The sequence below is a fragment of the Nelusetta ayraudi genome, unplaced genomic scaffold (genome assembly GCF_046127955.1).
Source record: "Nelusetta ayraudi isolate G7.1 ecotype Tasmania unplaced genomic scaffold, CSIRO-AGI_Nayr_v1 ptg000027l, whole genome shotgun sequence".
In the NCBI taxonomy this organism is placed as follows: Eukaryota; Metazoa; Chordata; class Actinopteri; order Tetraodontiformes; family Monacanthidae; genus Nelusetta; species Nelusetta ayraudi.
In genome coordinates this window covers 1,896,233-1,912,032 of record NW_027466077.1, presented here as the reverse complement: position 1 = coordinate 1,912,032, position 15,800 = coordinate 1,896,233, and the positions used below count along the sequence as shown (strand labels likewise).

The 15,800-nt window shown below is 49.1% G+C and overlaps 1 protein-coding gene across 2 annotated transcripts; it reads right to left on the bottom strand.

Annotated features, from left to right (window-relative positions):
- Positions 1 to 3,871: 3,871 nt before the first annotated feature.
- On the bottom strand, positions 3,872 to 8,552 carry usp18 (ubiquitin specific peptidase 18). 2 transcript variants are annotated; one of them, XM_076030055.1, is made up of 11 exons: positions 8,448 to 8,552; positions 7,989 to 8,085; positions 7,754 to 7,896; positions 7,582 to 7,661; positions 6,719 to 6,853; positions 6,444 to 6,539; positions 6,200 to 6,361; positions 5,982 to 6,110; positions 5,844 to 5,887; positions 5,310 to 5,401; positions 3,872 to 5,164 (listed from the first exon to the last, which is right to left on the bottom strand). In XM_076030055.1, exons 1-11 carry the CDS (start codon positions 8,506 to 8,508, stop codon positions 5,145 to 5,147), a joined length of 1,059 nt encoding a protein of 352 aa, XP_075886170.1. In that variant the 5' UTR covers positions 8,509 to 8,552; the 3' UTR covers positions 3,872 to 5,144. The 2 variants fall into 2 exon arrangements, with proteins under 2 accessions (XP_075886170.1, XP_075886171.1); XM_076030056.1 differs by lacking the exon at positions 5,310 to 5,401.
- Positions 8,553 to 15,800: the final 7,248 nt, after the last annotated feature.

Below are 15,800 nucleotides of genomic sequence, written 5' to 3'. Positions count from 1 at the left end.
GAACCCTAAACCCTGTGAATGAGAGTCGGCCTTTGTTTCAGGCATTTTTCATCCCCATCCCAGCAACTTCCCCACGGTGGAATGCAACAAGAATGCCAGCGACGGGCTACCTGGCATTAGAGAGTCTTTGTGTGGAAATAGGAGAGGCCAAAGGAGAGAGAGGGTCGAGAGAAAGAAAGGACAACAGGCAATCCGCTTTGCAAGGTGCCTGGCCCGCATCGTAGCTCGGGGTCGGATCTCTGAAGTCACGCTGGCAAGGTGCAAGGAGAAGAAAAAAGGCAATGTGTCTCAGCTCAAGGCTGGTTTCAGCTACGCTTTTTTTTGCCGTCAGTCAGGCCTTTTCTGCCACTGTACAAATGATTAACGGGAGCAACTGATTGGTGCGGCCTACCCAGGCCCTGGCTGAAAGTGCATGTCTGCGGCAGCTGGCAGGTCGCTGCGCGCTTATCGGCCGCCCGTGAGCTGGATCGGTGAGGCAGCGGTTCGCCTCAAGGTGCAATTCCACTCATGCCAGCGCAGTGAGAGACAGTTAAGGGATCGTTTTTTAATTTGAGGGATACCATTTGAAGATGGGCATTTATTGTGATGCTACCCGGCGTTGTTTTGATGGCTTTCTTCCCCCGCCCTTGCAAGTCAGAACAAAGGAGGAAGGAAAACATAAAACGAGTCTCACTTTGCTATGAATGGCGCTGAGGTATGATTCGGGAGTCGGTGGTAGGACGCTGTCAAAAACCGCACGGCAAGCGTGTAAACATCAGAGGAGAGACTTCTGTACTGGTTGGACCAGTGGTGGGACTGCCAGCGCGTGAACACACAAACACAAGCGCTGCATGTCGGAGCAGGAGTCGGCTTGGGAGGCAGGAGGCTCCCAGGCTGAGAGACGGTTACCCCGGCCCCGTCACTAAAGACATTTCAACGGTAACCCGAGCTTCCGAGATGACGGCTGATCTTCCCCGAGTCCTGTGGGAGCGGTGATAAGGGCTCGAGATAAGGCGCGAGCTGAAGAGTAACGAAAGAGCCGTGAAGACAAGGGTGGGCCGCGGGGGTCACGTAGCGCTGCCCGTCATGTCCGCAGTTAGCGAGGGCTCTGCTCCGCTCACCCCCCTCATGCCTCCCCGAGGGAATCGGGATCGAGGGGCCGGAAGTCTGCTCCATTATAAGTAACCACGCGTGCGATTGAAAGTGCAGCATTAGCCACAAAACGGAGGCACAACGCGCCAACGTGGGTCAAAAATTGAAAGAGGCCGAAGAACCTCAAAAACTCATACCAAAGTTGAGTCGCACATTTTGTACTTTCATGGCTCGTAGGCAAGTTTGACTCTTTTGGAATCCAAATTTTTCCTAGAAAATTTCAGCAGATGTTCTATTTATTATCCTCGGCCCGCCAGGAATCTGCTGGGAGGACGACGTAGCAACAGAGCAAACATTGTGTCGGCCGCTCCTCTTCTCTTTGTATCTGCACTGGAGATATTTTTGTGATCGCAAAAAAAAGGAGGAAATGATAAAGCTGAGCACAGTGTCTTCCTCTCATGTGTTACAAACACGTGCAGGAATCGTTGGGGTTAATCAGGCAGCATTTTTGGTCGTCGGCTCTGTAAAAGACGGACGTCTGAGGCGGGCGAGCAGAGCTGCCAGCGTTGGGACGAGGAGGACGACAAACATACATGAGATGGTTCTCTTCAATACGACAGCGGCAGCTTTCACTTTAGCTGGAAGTAGCAAAAGGCATTCCGCCAACTGCCCCTATCTGGGTTCATGGTTCAATAACCATCCAATGCTGAGCATTATTTTGCAAAATAAAACAAAATAAAACAAAAATACTCCACCAACCCTTTAATAGACTTTGAGATTTGGCGTGATTATTTGTGTTGAGCGTCAACGGGAGCTTCAGTATTCGCACAGTTAAAGTTTACTGTCAGTTATTGCGCTATAAAAAAAAGCCCACGCTGTGGTCACAGGGCCGCGAACGAGAAGGATTCGCTTCCTATGTGAAACTTAATTATGTAACCAGATGATAGCTGTATCAGCTCGGTGGCCACATCTGAGGCATCAGGAGGTTTCCGCCCAAAAATGCTGGATCAGAGCAGACGAGATAAGGGGCGGCCGGGAGAGACGGCGGCCTGTTAGAGGGTCGTGCGCTGTTATTCAGCCATCTCATTGGCATTCCAGCATTTAGCCAATTTAGGGCGGTGAATACCAGCCACGGTCGTGTCGTTCACATCTCTGCCGAGCACCAAGGGGAACTGCGCGGAGACGACGCAGAATGAGTTCCCTTTTCTGAGCTTTAAAAATAAAAACAGAACGTGAAACCTGTGAATTAGGCAGCTTTGACACTTCAGGCCAGAGTGCAGCGACGTTATTTCCCTCTTTGCCACGGTTTGTCAACATCGGATTGGCTGTTTAAGTCTGTTAAAATCATGATGCAGATGCAAGTCGGGATTTATCTTGCAGCGGAATTGGAAATAATTAGCAAAAGCAGCAAATCTTCAGTCAATCACGTGCAACATGGATCATATTTTTCTTTTTCTTTTTTTTCCACTGCGAGTTAAGCCAGAACACAAGGCTTCTTTCTGTTTGAAGGACAGCGTGCACCAATTGCCCGCTTTTGTTAAAGCCAGCAGGAAGCTGATTGGTTACCGGATGCCGAGACCGATTGAAAAAAAGGTGATTTCAGGCTCGGAATCTTGGGAATCCGGCTACATTATTGAAATTAGCAGCCTGGCTCGCTAATTTCCGGGTGGGTCGCACGGGATACTTGTGTCATCTTGCCAATGTGCCAAACCAGCATTGCTTGCTGTTGTCAGAAACCACTTGCAGATTCTATGCAACTTCTGCAAATATTTGGCATTTCTCGAGCGCTGTTGAAAGACGAAGATCACCCAGAATGATTGCAACTCACATTTGAAAGGGACTCGGGTATACACGGGGTGATGGAACACTTTGGGGTCTGACACTCTCCCTCAAAGTCAGACGCAGACGTTTATCTCTTTTGACACAAAAAAGTCGGAAAATTAAAAAAAAAAAAGAAACGAAAATTCCACTTTCTCCTGGAGCCGTGGTAGCGCTGTGCTCACCTAGTAACTGGTAAACACACGTCAACAGAGACCAAAAACCATTAATGAGCCATAAGATAGCCTCCAAAGAAAACAGTTTGAACTGTTACCACACTGCAAAAGGCCCGAGGAGCATCACGGGGGCCTGCGTACTTGACTGGGATCACACCGTTCCTATGCTTTTTTCTTTTTAATCAGCTTGTTGCATCACCCATTCACATCGCTGCCGGAGAGCTGACATGCGAGCGCAGTGTAGCGAAACTGCACAAAGTTGCAGGGCCCTGACGAGGCACCGCCGCTCACCTCCCCACCACCGCACACCCTAGTGAGCCGCAGCGCAGACGGAGAGTGACAAGCAACGTGCGCGTGTGGCACGTATACTTCAAAAGGCCTGAGTCATGTGACCTCGAATGTGCCTTTCCCGTGTCTCGCCCGAGCTCCCGTTTCACACGGGCAGACTTTGGAGGACATAAACGCACAAAACGAGTCAAAACATTGACAGAATGAAGGTAATCATTGACCGTATAAAGAAGAGGGCATTTCTGTTTTTAATGGTTTGGTGCTCTGCAATAAAATCATCACATCATCCATGGAAGAAGCCAAATTATGACTATATGCATCACAGTGTTGAGATACACATCATTTGTAAGATAAGTTAAACTCCAGCACCAAAAGTTGCCCTTTTAAAACATTTGTACATAAAACAAAATACATTTAAACACCAGACTTTTGCTTTTGCCTGTGCGCGCACGGCTTCAACTACATCTGCAACAGATTCGCGTCAGGCTTTCCAGGTAATTAATAACACAAAGCAAAGGTCAAATGCAATGATGTTTTTATTCTTAAGATGCTTTCCCAGGGCACGTCACGCTTTGAAAAAAAAGACTCAAAGACAGGCGGAACTTTTACAAAGGAAAACAGCACTGATCCTATGTATTGCATGTGGCTTTAAATTGCCAGCATGCTGATGACTATTCCCATAATATAGAGCAACAAATGCATTCAACAGGAGCATATTCAAATATGTCCTATAAAGAATTCCCCTTTATGATAATAATGACCTCAAAATTGAGGGTCTCTTTTGTTGTCTGTGAATCAGAAAAAGTGATGACACCTGAACTTTCTCAACGAACCTGTTGAGCCACACACACATACATACATACACACACACACACACACACACACACACACACACACACACACAGACACCTCGCCCTGCTCTTGAGCTGAAGCGTGGGATGTGCTCCGAGGCGGCCTGATGACTAAACAGAAGGTCTCCCGCCGCCTGTGGCAGAATGCAGACATGTTCCATTCTGTCAGCCGGTCGCAGCACATAGGCACTGCTTCACACGGTCCCCGGACTCTTGGCACGGCCACTGGGAACTCTGGGAATGTGTGCCGGGAGCCTATACCAAAATATTATTTAACCCACCACGATGGCGACCCCGACCTATGTGACTATTGAAGCCGCCCGCTCAAAGAGGGTTAACAGTTAAAACGTGCAGATGATCAATGATGCACAAGAGGCGCAAAGCACCGAGGCAGGCCGGTGAAAAAAAATGCAAGTTTTAAGAGTCACGTTTTAACAGCCCAAGAATGCACAAAGAGCAGAAGTGAGACCTAAGTGGATGTTTTGTTTGTCTTTGGCCCAGCTGGATTGTTCAGGTATGACTCAGTTAAGATCCAGCAGCGTCAGGAAACTCAGCCTCCCCCGAGTCCTGTGACAGAAACAACCCCCAACAGTGAAGCCAAGCATTCTCTTGAAAACCAACCTCACAGTCTCAGAGTGTGGTCGGAGAGAGAGAGAGAGAGAGAGAGAGAGAGAGAGAGAGGGAGAGAGAGAGAGAGAGAGTGCATGCATGTGTGTGTGGTCCAAGTCCATGTTTTTGAGTTTTCAGCGCCACCTAGTGGCATTTGTCCAGAATTTACTGACATGTTAGACACTAGAAATACCAAAATACCTAAAAATACCTAAAAAAAAAAAAAAAAAAATCTGATACTTTTTTTAAATGATCTTTTCTACATTCCTGTGATCGCTTCGGCTGGGTTACTCAGGTTTTGGAGCCTCCTGGTCGCAGCTTCTTCTGTACATCAACATGTAGGCCGTATCCCTGCAACAGCGACACACAGCATCAGCAGTCAGCACAACAGAAGAAGAATGTGCCGTGTTGCGCTTCTCATGAAAAAAGGCCGGTTAAGGAATAAGAGAAGATCTCTGTACAACAAACAGGAATCAGAAGCTGAGAGCGTAACTACCAGGTGTCGCGTGAAAGGCTAAGACGAGAGACAAGGCGACAGACAAGAAGGATTTCCTCTGTTTAGGAGTGTTCAGAACCCTGAAAGCCCTCCTGGCAAGGGGAAAAAAAGAAGCAAAACACCTTTAGCCTTTAATCTCCGGCGAAGAACAAACAGTGAGGCTTTTGTTTCAGGATCTCAAGCCGTTTCCGCCAGTTAGGGAGGATGAAAGCCGTGGATGTCAGTGGGAGTCGACTGTCGGAGGCTTTGACCATGATCGATAAAAATCTTAAATGTAACTCCTAAAAGACGCCGCTGCACACAGGAAACACAGTCTGTTGCTGCTTTTGTAGCCACACAGTTCTATAATGAGGTGTCTGCCCTGAATAATCTTCTAAAATGTGTATCGAACAAGAATTCTGACATTTAATTGACTTTAAACAACTAATTTGTTGTGTGTTTGCTCAGGGCACGATATGGCATCCAGAGAGACAACTTCATTAATGAATCCTTCTTAATGTTTTGATACCAACAACTGTACGAATTGAAAATTACCCATTATCTCCTCCGTACGCTGTCTTCACATCCTCCCAGGTGACCTGCGTGTCGGAGCGTCAAAAGAATTAATCAGCTCTGATGAGGAAATATCCTTTTCCTTCCTCCCCCAAACTGCACCGATTCTGTCAGGTGTACCTTCTTCACTCGGCTATCGTCTGCGTAGTACCACTGCTGGGTGACGTGTCGGACGAAGGCGGTGTAGTGTCCGCACATGGCGAAGCCAGAGTGCACCACCACCGCGTACAGAGTGTAGCGGCACTCAACCTGGAGCCACAAACACCCCTGTTAGTGTCATGTGGATTAAAGAAAACAAAAAATACAATTTGGATTTAGTTGCGAGTGCACGGCATCACCCGGGCAAAGTCTGGGGCGAAGGCCTCTCCCGCCACCTGGGAGAAGTCAAAGCTCTCCGGGAAGGCCACAATGCAGTCCAGCTTCCGAGTGCCGAAGAGGCTCCTCCGAAACCTTTTCAGGTTCAGGCACAGGATGCGAGGCAGCGAGCGCAGCCGGAGGCCCTGGCGAGAGAGACGAGGCGACGCGTTTGACCGTGTTTGGCTGGATCAACTGTCGGGGTGCGCGGGCCGAACCGAGCCGCACCTGCTTGGATGGAGTCTTTGTTTGGCACTTGGGACAGAAGCAGCAGTTGGCACCGCGCAGCTCCTGGTGCTTGAAGAAGGATGCCAGACAGTCCTCCTGGACGGGATTACAGAGGGAAACATGGGTCAGTTTGTTTCATCGCTGTGCATCAAATAAGAATGTTAAGAACAGCTGGTTCTGGCAAATCCGTTGGCACTCCGCTATTGCCTCAGCACTGCTTATTGGGACTCAGTGTCATCTCGGGCAAGACTGTTTGAAAACATTAGAAACGGCACCAGAGCATTGCGGTCCTCCCGTATGTGCAGGGCCAGGCTGAGCTGGTAGCTGTCGTGGGTCTGCACGGAGCCACATTCCAAACACTGCAGCACCGTCTCTGTGCGGATCTTGTAGAGGTTCTGGATTTCAAGAGCCTGAACAGGAAACAAAAGGGGGAAAATGTGGTTGAAGAAGAAGAAGAAGAAGAAGAAGAAGAAGGAGAAGACTTTATTATTCACATACAAGTAAATTATTTAAAGGTTGGAGATTTTCAGTATGTTACAAGGTGGAGAGGGCCGGGGGGTGGGGGGTGGGGGGGGGCATCAAACCCCAAACTCCTAGCCAATAGTCATGTGCGCTAACCAGTCAGCCAAAGGGAACTCCCCTTGGCCAAGTACAGAACAGCACCCTCATCTCTCGACTGTCACAAGAAGAAACAGCGACATTAAGTGGTCACATTTTACATTGCAGCACTCTTTCACTCATCCTCCCTCTCCCCAGTGAACTACGGAGGCCTGTGCACACAAACTTGTAATGTAATAATATTGGGCTTTTACCAATACTGAAAATTGGAAATCTGGCTGATGCCTTTAAATCAGGCCTGAAAATATTATTGTTCACTGTAGTGTACTCATAGGCTAAAAATTCTACTTACTTGCTATACTATATTCTATTGTGTTTTCCCCCCCATTTGATTTTGTTGTATTGTTTTTTATTACTGTTTTGCTGCTTTTAATGTTTATGTAAAGCACTTTGAATTACCTTGTGTTGAATTGTGCCAGTAACTTGACTTGACTTGAATTGACTAAGTTTTTCACACTGAACCCTTAAATACAGAAAAAGCACTGAATTGAGAGATCGTGTTTGCTTGGAGGAAACCCACCAGAGATCTGTTGTCCATTTGCTGCAGCAGGAAGTTGAGGACGGAGAGGAAAACCTCGTCTGCATCGTGCTGCTTGTTGACTGCAAAACCACAACAACAACAACAACAACAGCAACAACATTACTGGCTGGAGCTACAGCAGGATGAACTTTAGGGTGTTTATCAGCCTCACGTCGAACGCGGTTCCGGTCCAAACAGTGAAGGAGGTCATGATGGTGAACCGGCTCAGGGCTGTCACTCCTCATGGTGGCCAGGACCTTCTTCAGCTGCAGGGGGACGTTCCGGTCGTCCTCCTGCACGCCGCCTGCGTCCCACCTGGTGCAGTCCGGAAACATTCGTGTTTTTTTTAATTTTTATTAATAGTATTTAATGAGGAACACAGATGGGTTCCACGTCAACGCTGTCACCTGTCCAGTAGTTGTGGCAGCTCCCAGGTGGCGGAGAAGGTCTGCAGCAGCGTGTTGACGCAGCAGGACAGACAGTAGTTAGTCAGGCCCCTCATTCCTGTCCAAGAACCATCAGAGATGTTCAAACAAACTGGATTTGTGATTTAAGTTTAACGAAGGGACATTTGACACCCATTCAGCCTCAACTTACTATTTTCACCATCTCGTTCATCTTTTAATTCATATTAATATTTCTTTTTTAAATTTTTCTCGAACTTTTGCTTAACATCAACAGAACCACCACCACCACCACCCCCACCACCACCACCACCAACAACAACAACAACAATATTAAGTTTGGTTTCTGAAATTTAAACAAACGCAAAAAAAAAAAAAAAAAAAAGTAATGAAAGTAATTTAAAAAAATCTAAATACAAAAATACACAAACAAACAAACGCCACCAGGCTGCAGCTGCTCACCGAGGTCGGAGCTCCTCAATGCCGTAAGTTTGCCGACCCAGCAGAGTGGCGAGAAGGCCATCGGTGCGAATAGGTGCGTGAGTGTTTGTGAGCAGGAGCGCAACAGGAGTTTCAGTCCAGCGTCAACATCACTTTCGCTTTCGTTTCGCGGACGCGCTGCGCCGGAACCGAAACTTAACATTATATTATCATAATATTCTTCAGTGCTTAAAGTAAGAAACTGCGAGACTGGAGGCAACGTTTTTATTGTCTTAATGTGTTGAAATGTGAGAGATCTAGATCTAGATCTCTAGTTTAAGGAACGGAAGGCCAGTGGCTACTCGACAGTGTGATACTTTATTTTCTTTTTCCATTTTAGGTTTCTAGTTGAGTCAGACAAACAGTCTAAATCTAGAAGCACATATTGATCTGATCCGGCACGTGGCACAAATCTGTATATATTGACAACAATTTTAAGAAAAAAAATGTCTTTTTTCAATTCAATTACTTACCAATATCGTCGGTGCTGGACAATGAAATTGATGCTATTCCAACTATGGCCAGCAGAAGGAGCCCAAAGGCCGTGTTGCATCTGCTGGTTGAGGATTAAGCGTCCACCGAGCTGTTGGCTTTTTTTGGCCCAATTTTAAAGTCACTTTGCCTATTAGATCATGGTGAACAACTCTATCTGATCTGACTCTAGACATGGGAACCAGGGGGACTTTTGCTTCGGACAACAAAAGCTGAACATGCTCACAGACAAGACAACAAGAGCACTTCCTCTGAAATAATAGAAAATAGACATAAAAGAGGGTTTCTTTTGAGTTTTTCTTAATATACAATATTTAGAAAAATCTTTGCAAATATTTGTGTCTGCTCTGTCAGCGAATGCCTCAGAAATGGGAAAAGTGCTTCCTTTACTTCCTTTGCCGTCTCAAACATTCAGACCACTGCTACTTCTTCTGAGTCAGTGACAACTCAGCCAGCGTGGTGTTGGCCCTGCCTCTTTTTTGTTTCCTTCCAGTTATATGAAAGATCCAACCAAGCATACAGTTTACAGCTGAAGGCTGTAAACAGAGGGCTAAATATGCTGCTTTCTTGTGTTTTTTTTGTTGATTTTTATGATGATAGATAATTATTGTGTGAGGCTGTTGAACAGAAAATGGATCGTGCGGATCCTTTACAAAGTCTCAAAGGATTTTCTGCTGCTAATTTGTATCTTCGCATGCAGACCTTGGCCTTCTGACAATGCTGTATGGTTGTAATATCCGACTGCAGCCAGCGGCGGCAGCAGCAGGGTTGGCGGTGGTTTAATGGGCCGAGTCAGCCTGAGCTGAGGCCCACGTGTTGCCGTCCTCTCTGCGGGGCAGCCAGCAGCAGCCGTTCCCGCTCGGCCAGCTCCCGAGAGTGGCCGCTGTGAAAGAGGTGGTGGTGGAGGTGGTGGAGGTGGTGCGTGTGTATGGCCCTCCAATAATCAACCCGGCAGGGAAGCCCACTCCCTGCTGCTACTGTTGTTTACTGCTGTTTACCCTCCACTCCTGTTTATGGCCTCGCCTTTAAAGGCCGTAACGTCTCTGCTGACAGGGTGCGTGTGTGTGGGTGTGTGTTTTCTCCTGAAGTCTGATGGGGAAATAATAAGTGCTGTAGAATTTGAAAAAAATAAATGACTCCTTGCCAGATTTTTATGTCGTCTATTGAGAGAACACAGCCAGACTGACTGTGATGCATTCTTGTTGATTTCATAAGAAAACAAATGGAATCAAGCCAATTCAGAACACAAACGAGTCATTAATTAGTGTCAGGAATGCTGTTAAAGGTGGAGGATTTCATCTTTTATGACTGAGCAATGACCACACTTGCTTACACACACACACACACACACACACACACACACACACACACACACATCCCCACACACCTACATGCATGCACACCCTGAGCCTAGCACCTGCCTTTCCTCTGTTAACACCTCGGCCTCTCTGGGTCTCCAAATCACACAAACACGGAGGCGTCGGGCCAGGATGCATTTTGTCATCATTTACACTCCTCTGCACAACACCTCCATTAGTGAGCGCTCCCTCTTTGCTCGTACACACGTACAGAGTGCAGGAGTACACCCACATGCTTGCGTGTGCGTGGTGGCGTGCGCGACGTCCGCCTCCTCTCTGCAGACACAAGCGGGGAGGGATGCTGATTAGCGCATCGGCTTGCGTTCTCTTCCTCCCCTTCCTCTTCCTCCCCTGCCACCCACCTTCTACCTCCTCCCAACTTCTTCGCCTCATTGATCTGAGTGAGTAAACAACAATTGGCTGGAGGGTGTGAGCGCGGGCCAAGGATCAGGGGACAGTAGCGGGTGCTGACAAATGTTGGTCTCCGCCGAGAGGAAGCGCTGCTTAGCCAAACGACGCGCCGCTGTTTGGGTTCCTCCGCGTGATAATGAGGGCGAGGAAGGGGGCGGGGCTTGGCCGGGGACGCGTCGCCCTGTGCCAAAAGTGAAGGTCGACACCGCTGGCATGATCATTGGAGAGGTCCGAGTGTCACCTGTATGCGTCAGATAATTGCTGTGATACTTTTTTTCCCTTCTTCTTTCTTTTTTTTTCTTTTCTCCTTGATTCCTGTGGTACCTGCTGTGGCCACATGCACATACGGGTGCTGATGTTGAACATGAAGTTCTGCCGCATGAAGTCCTCGGCTCTTACCTAGAGCTAATACGCTATATTACAAAAGCACAAAATATGCCTTTTTGCTGTAGATCAGGGGCGGGCAATCAGTTTTTGCAACGGGCCACATGACAAACCTGCATCGTGTCGGCAGGCCACGGAAGTTTTGTTGGCGCCGGGGGGTGGGGGTGGGGCGGGGTGGTGGTAGTATCGCGCCACACTTATGTGCCGGCAAAGTTACTTGCCGGCAAAGTTTCGTTGGGGGGGGGGATTTATGACTGGCTTCACTCGGGCCGGACAGGGACACGCATCGGGCCGTAATTTGCCCAGGTCTGCTGTAGATGATGCCTATTACTGCTTTAGATGCAGCTCTCATTGTAATTACCTCTTGAACAGATCCGTCACACTGGTTCATTATGCAAAAAACAAAACAAAACAATTTTAAAAAGCACAACAACAACAAAAAAATCAATGCTTTGTTGGACTTGTTTGGAAGGAGACAAAAACAAAGCGCTGTCGCTGGGCGCTCAGCCTGAACTGTTTTCACTATTTGGAAAGAGGTATTGGTGAAGTATAGGCTCCCTCTGTGACATCACACAGGGCAGGTTTCCAGAACTGTGGAAACAGAGCAAGCAGATGATGTAAAGGACAAACATCTATTGAGTAAATGTAAACGTAAAGGAATATTCAGAGCATTTAAAGAGCACTGGACAGTTTTGCTTTTGTTTCGTCTGTTGCATTATCATCTTTCGCTTCATCTAATCCACTCTGAGCCCAATTCTGCCCCTTTTCACTATCTTATGCAAATGACGACAAAGCGCAAGTCAGATCCCCGGAGCAGAGTCGGGTAAAGCTGACTGAGCACGCTCAGTCTTCTCATCGCTCTCACCTACAAACCCGCGTTGATAACAAAACACCCGAGGATACTATCAGGAGTGGATTTTCTATTCCCTTCCAAAGAGGCGATTAAAGTTTTTTTTTTTTCACGAAAAAAATCACACGGGCCTCGTTTATCACCAGCTCGTCTGATAACCAGGCGGTTCGGCCTGCGTGTATCAGCCCGCTGGAGGCGTATCGTCTTCAGCCGGAGCTGCAGCTTTGTTCCGCTCGCTCTCCAGCCCTCACTCCCCCCTCCCCACCCCCCCCCCCCCCCCACCTCACGCAAGAGATAAAGCAGATGTCGGATTTCTCTGCGAGGACGTTGGATATCCGAGTGGCGTCGGAGGGGGTGCCAGGGCACCTCGCTCCCTGGAAACATGCTCCGGCTGACCTGAAGGGTCCTGGCAGAATGATCTGCCAGGATACACAATAGTAAATATTTAGCTTCCCCTTTAATGGCTCCATCAGGCGCTGGTTCCCTGATCTTGCTTGTGGCATATTGTTTCTCTATCTCTGTGCGTGTGTGAATGCGTGTGTGTCAGCCTTTTTCTCTCTCTCTTTCTCTCTCTCTCTCTCTCTCTCTCTCTCTCTCTCTCTGCTGGGACCCAGCGGTCGAGCTGCCACCATCACCACCACCAAATGTTTGAAATAAACACTTTGGTGAGTGGGGTCTCTGCGTGCCGCAGTCCCACGCTCCACTTAGCCCCCCCCCCCACCTCCAATTCGCCTCTTCCCTCCTCCCCAGGCTCCCTTCAACCCTGAAAGTGCCCTCCGTTTTTAGGATTGAGAGAGAGAGAGAGAGAGAGAGAGAGAGAGAGAGAGAACATAGGAGCTGATGATGGATTCGGTTCATCTGTTGCAGGGGGACGTGCTGCAGGCTCGGCCCCCTTCAGACTGGACTTTTTCTTTCCTTCTTCTTTCTTTCCTTCTTTCTTTCTTTCTTTCTTTCTTTCTTTCTTTCTGTCGCTTTCAGCGAGCAGCCAAAAAAGCCGAGCCTCCCCCTGGTGCCGAGCGCCTCTGTTAGTCACACTCTCTGCGGCCAGTGTTGACTCATGCCCGACGCATCCAACCCCAGGCTTGAACCGAGGGGGGGAATTAGTCCCAGCGCGCCCGTACGCGCCATCCCTCTGCCTCCCATTAAACCCCCTGCTCCTCTCCGTCCTCCGGTGTCCCTCCGCTGGCACCAGAGGGCCTCGGTCACGCAGAGGTTTCTAATCCCGCCGCCCCTCGAGAGCTGGACTGCTGCACCCGAGCCGAATCGGGAGGTCATAGGCTACCTCGCGCGCCCTTCAACCTTTTACCCCCCCTCAGACCCTCCCCCTAACTCTGGCCGCCGGCCGCTCCTCTCTTCGGCAACCTGCCGGGGACCAGAGGTGATCCTGCTCCTCGGGGGTCAGGCTGGCCGGCCGGGGTCTATTTTAGTGAAAACACACAGTTCACGCCGCGGAGCGCCGGCCTCCCTCTGCGCAGATTTACCAGAGTTGCTTTGAAGTATCGGGGTGATCTTTCACTGCTGCCGCGCTCGCTGCCGTCGTTTCTCAATGGCGCCGTGATTAAAGGGAACTGTCCCCTGGCCGCTTCACGGAGAAGGGACGAGAGCGCCGGCGTCGTTATCGTCCCTGTCGTATCGCTCTCAGCTTGACGGCTCGCTCGGCGCTCCGAGGCCGCGTCCACAAATCATTCGGGTCCCTCTTTTTTTTTTTTTTTTTTTTTGGGGGGGATTCTCAGACGTTTAAACAAAGATCCCAGTATTTGTGTGTGCTTGACAGTTAAATGAGGTGTGTGAAGGTCTGGTAGCAGATGTTTTCAACAGAAAGACAGCTAAAGTCACAGCACCCTGGAGATTTTTGTAGATCTTTGGTGATGGATTTTATATAAGCGGGGAATTTTAAAGGAGCGCCTTGAGGTGGTGAAACGAAATGGTGGAATTTAATCGAGGACCTTTTTGCTCCATACTATGTTTTGTGTGTGTGTGTGTGTGTGTGTGTGGCAGTGAAATTAGGTGAAATGTGCAGGTCTGGCAGATGTTTTTGACAGAAAGACAGCTTAAGTCACGGTGCCCTGGAATTTTTTTGTAGATCTTTGCTAATGGATTTTATATAAGCGGGAAATTTTAAACGAGCGCCTTGAGGTCGGTGAAACCAAATGGTGGAATTCAATCGAGGATCTTTTTGCTCCACGCTGACATGCTTTCTGTGTGTGCGAGTGTGTGCGCGCATGCTGGTGACTTTAACGCGACAATATAAATCAAAGTTCAGCGCTTCCTCTTCAATCATCCCAGATTGGGAGCATCTTTATTCCAGCCGGTCCACTTCCCAGCTTCCGCTGCCTCGACGTTCGCCGTCCACGTCAGCAACAGGTGAACTTTACAGGCGACGTCCTCGTCACTTTTAAATAGGCAACTCACCTCTGGCCCAATCTCCACCGACAAACCTGTTGTGCCCCTTTCACCGGGATCCTAACCCCCCACCCCCCAACTACCACCACCACCACCCGTCCCCCCGCTCGTCCTGACTAAGTGCCTGGCTCGGGCCTGTCAGGAGGCGGCGTGAAGGATGTGTCGGAGAGAACGGCGGCGCGTGAATTGATTGCCCTCTGGCGGTTGCCCCGGTGGCGATGTCCCTCCGTGTGCCGCCGCCTCTCTCTCGGCGGTACAAGTGTGTTGCTCGGCCTGTCACACATCCAGGCCTGGATGTGGAGATAAGGTGACACGGCTAATTGAACGGGCTGAAGTGCTGTTGAAAAGGGGCCGCTCACTGCCAGCACGGCAGGGTCTGATATCCATGTGTGTGTGTGTGTGTGTGTGTGTGTATTAGTAGAGTGCAGCAAGTGTGGCGGAAGCACGAAGGCCAAGTTCACGCCCCCGCCCCCTCGTGTCTGGCTGCAGGGAGGACGGTGTAAATATTAACTGCTATTCCAGACTACCTGGCTTTCCTATTTCTTCTTTTTTTTTCAGCCAGTGCAGCCAAAAGCCCTGAGCCCCAACACCCTATCCCAATGCAAAACGCACACACGTACACACACACACACACACACACACACACACACACACACACACACACACACACACACGTGTGTATGCGCATACATTCCAAATGGAAGGGATGGAAGCGTGACAATCGGGAAACAACGGCTGTTAGTTACAGAAAATGCATTACGGCTTGAAGCCGGCCAGTCCAGCGCTGGCGAGAGGAAGTGGTGGGATTACACCGGCGCTGCTGCGGGGAGAGAGCGCCGGGCCGCTTCCTGCGGCCCTCAGCGCAGTAAACTGTCCAGATTTACAAGCGAGGGCCCCCCCACCCCACCCACCTCTCACCCCTTCCCGGGAATGCACACCCACTCACCCCTCCCACCCCCTGTCCCGTCACAGAAACCCTCGACAGCTCCTGATTTAAAAATAATCCTGAATAAGCCCGATGGGGAAAAAGATCGAATAAATTTTCCAAAGGCAAAAGATGGAAAAACTGCAGATGTGTGTCAGAAAAGAAGGACCCGGGTTTTAAACCGCTGCAAAGGTTATGTTTATTATGATGATTTAAAGCGTTAGAGGGCTTCACCTAAGAATGGATTTCCTGGGCTTTAAATTGAAATAACCTGCAGACCAACACATGGGACGATAAAAGCTTCCAATTCAATCCTGGTGACTTTGCAGTTATTTCTAACAAACTGTTGGGCCACGTGTTGCTGTTGGTCGTCTGACAGAAACCCCACATCAAAGGTCGTCCCTGTAGCTTCTGCTGATGCTCACCTGCTCTCTTCCTGGTCTTCCCACTGTGGTCACCTGGCCGTTTCATTTCCTCACCCGCCTCCTTCTCTGAAGAGGGAGATGACTACT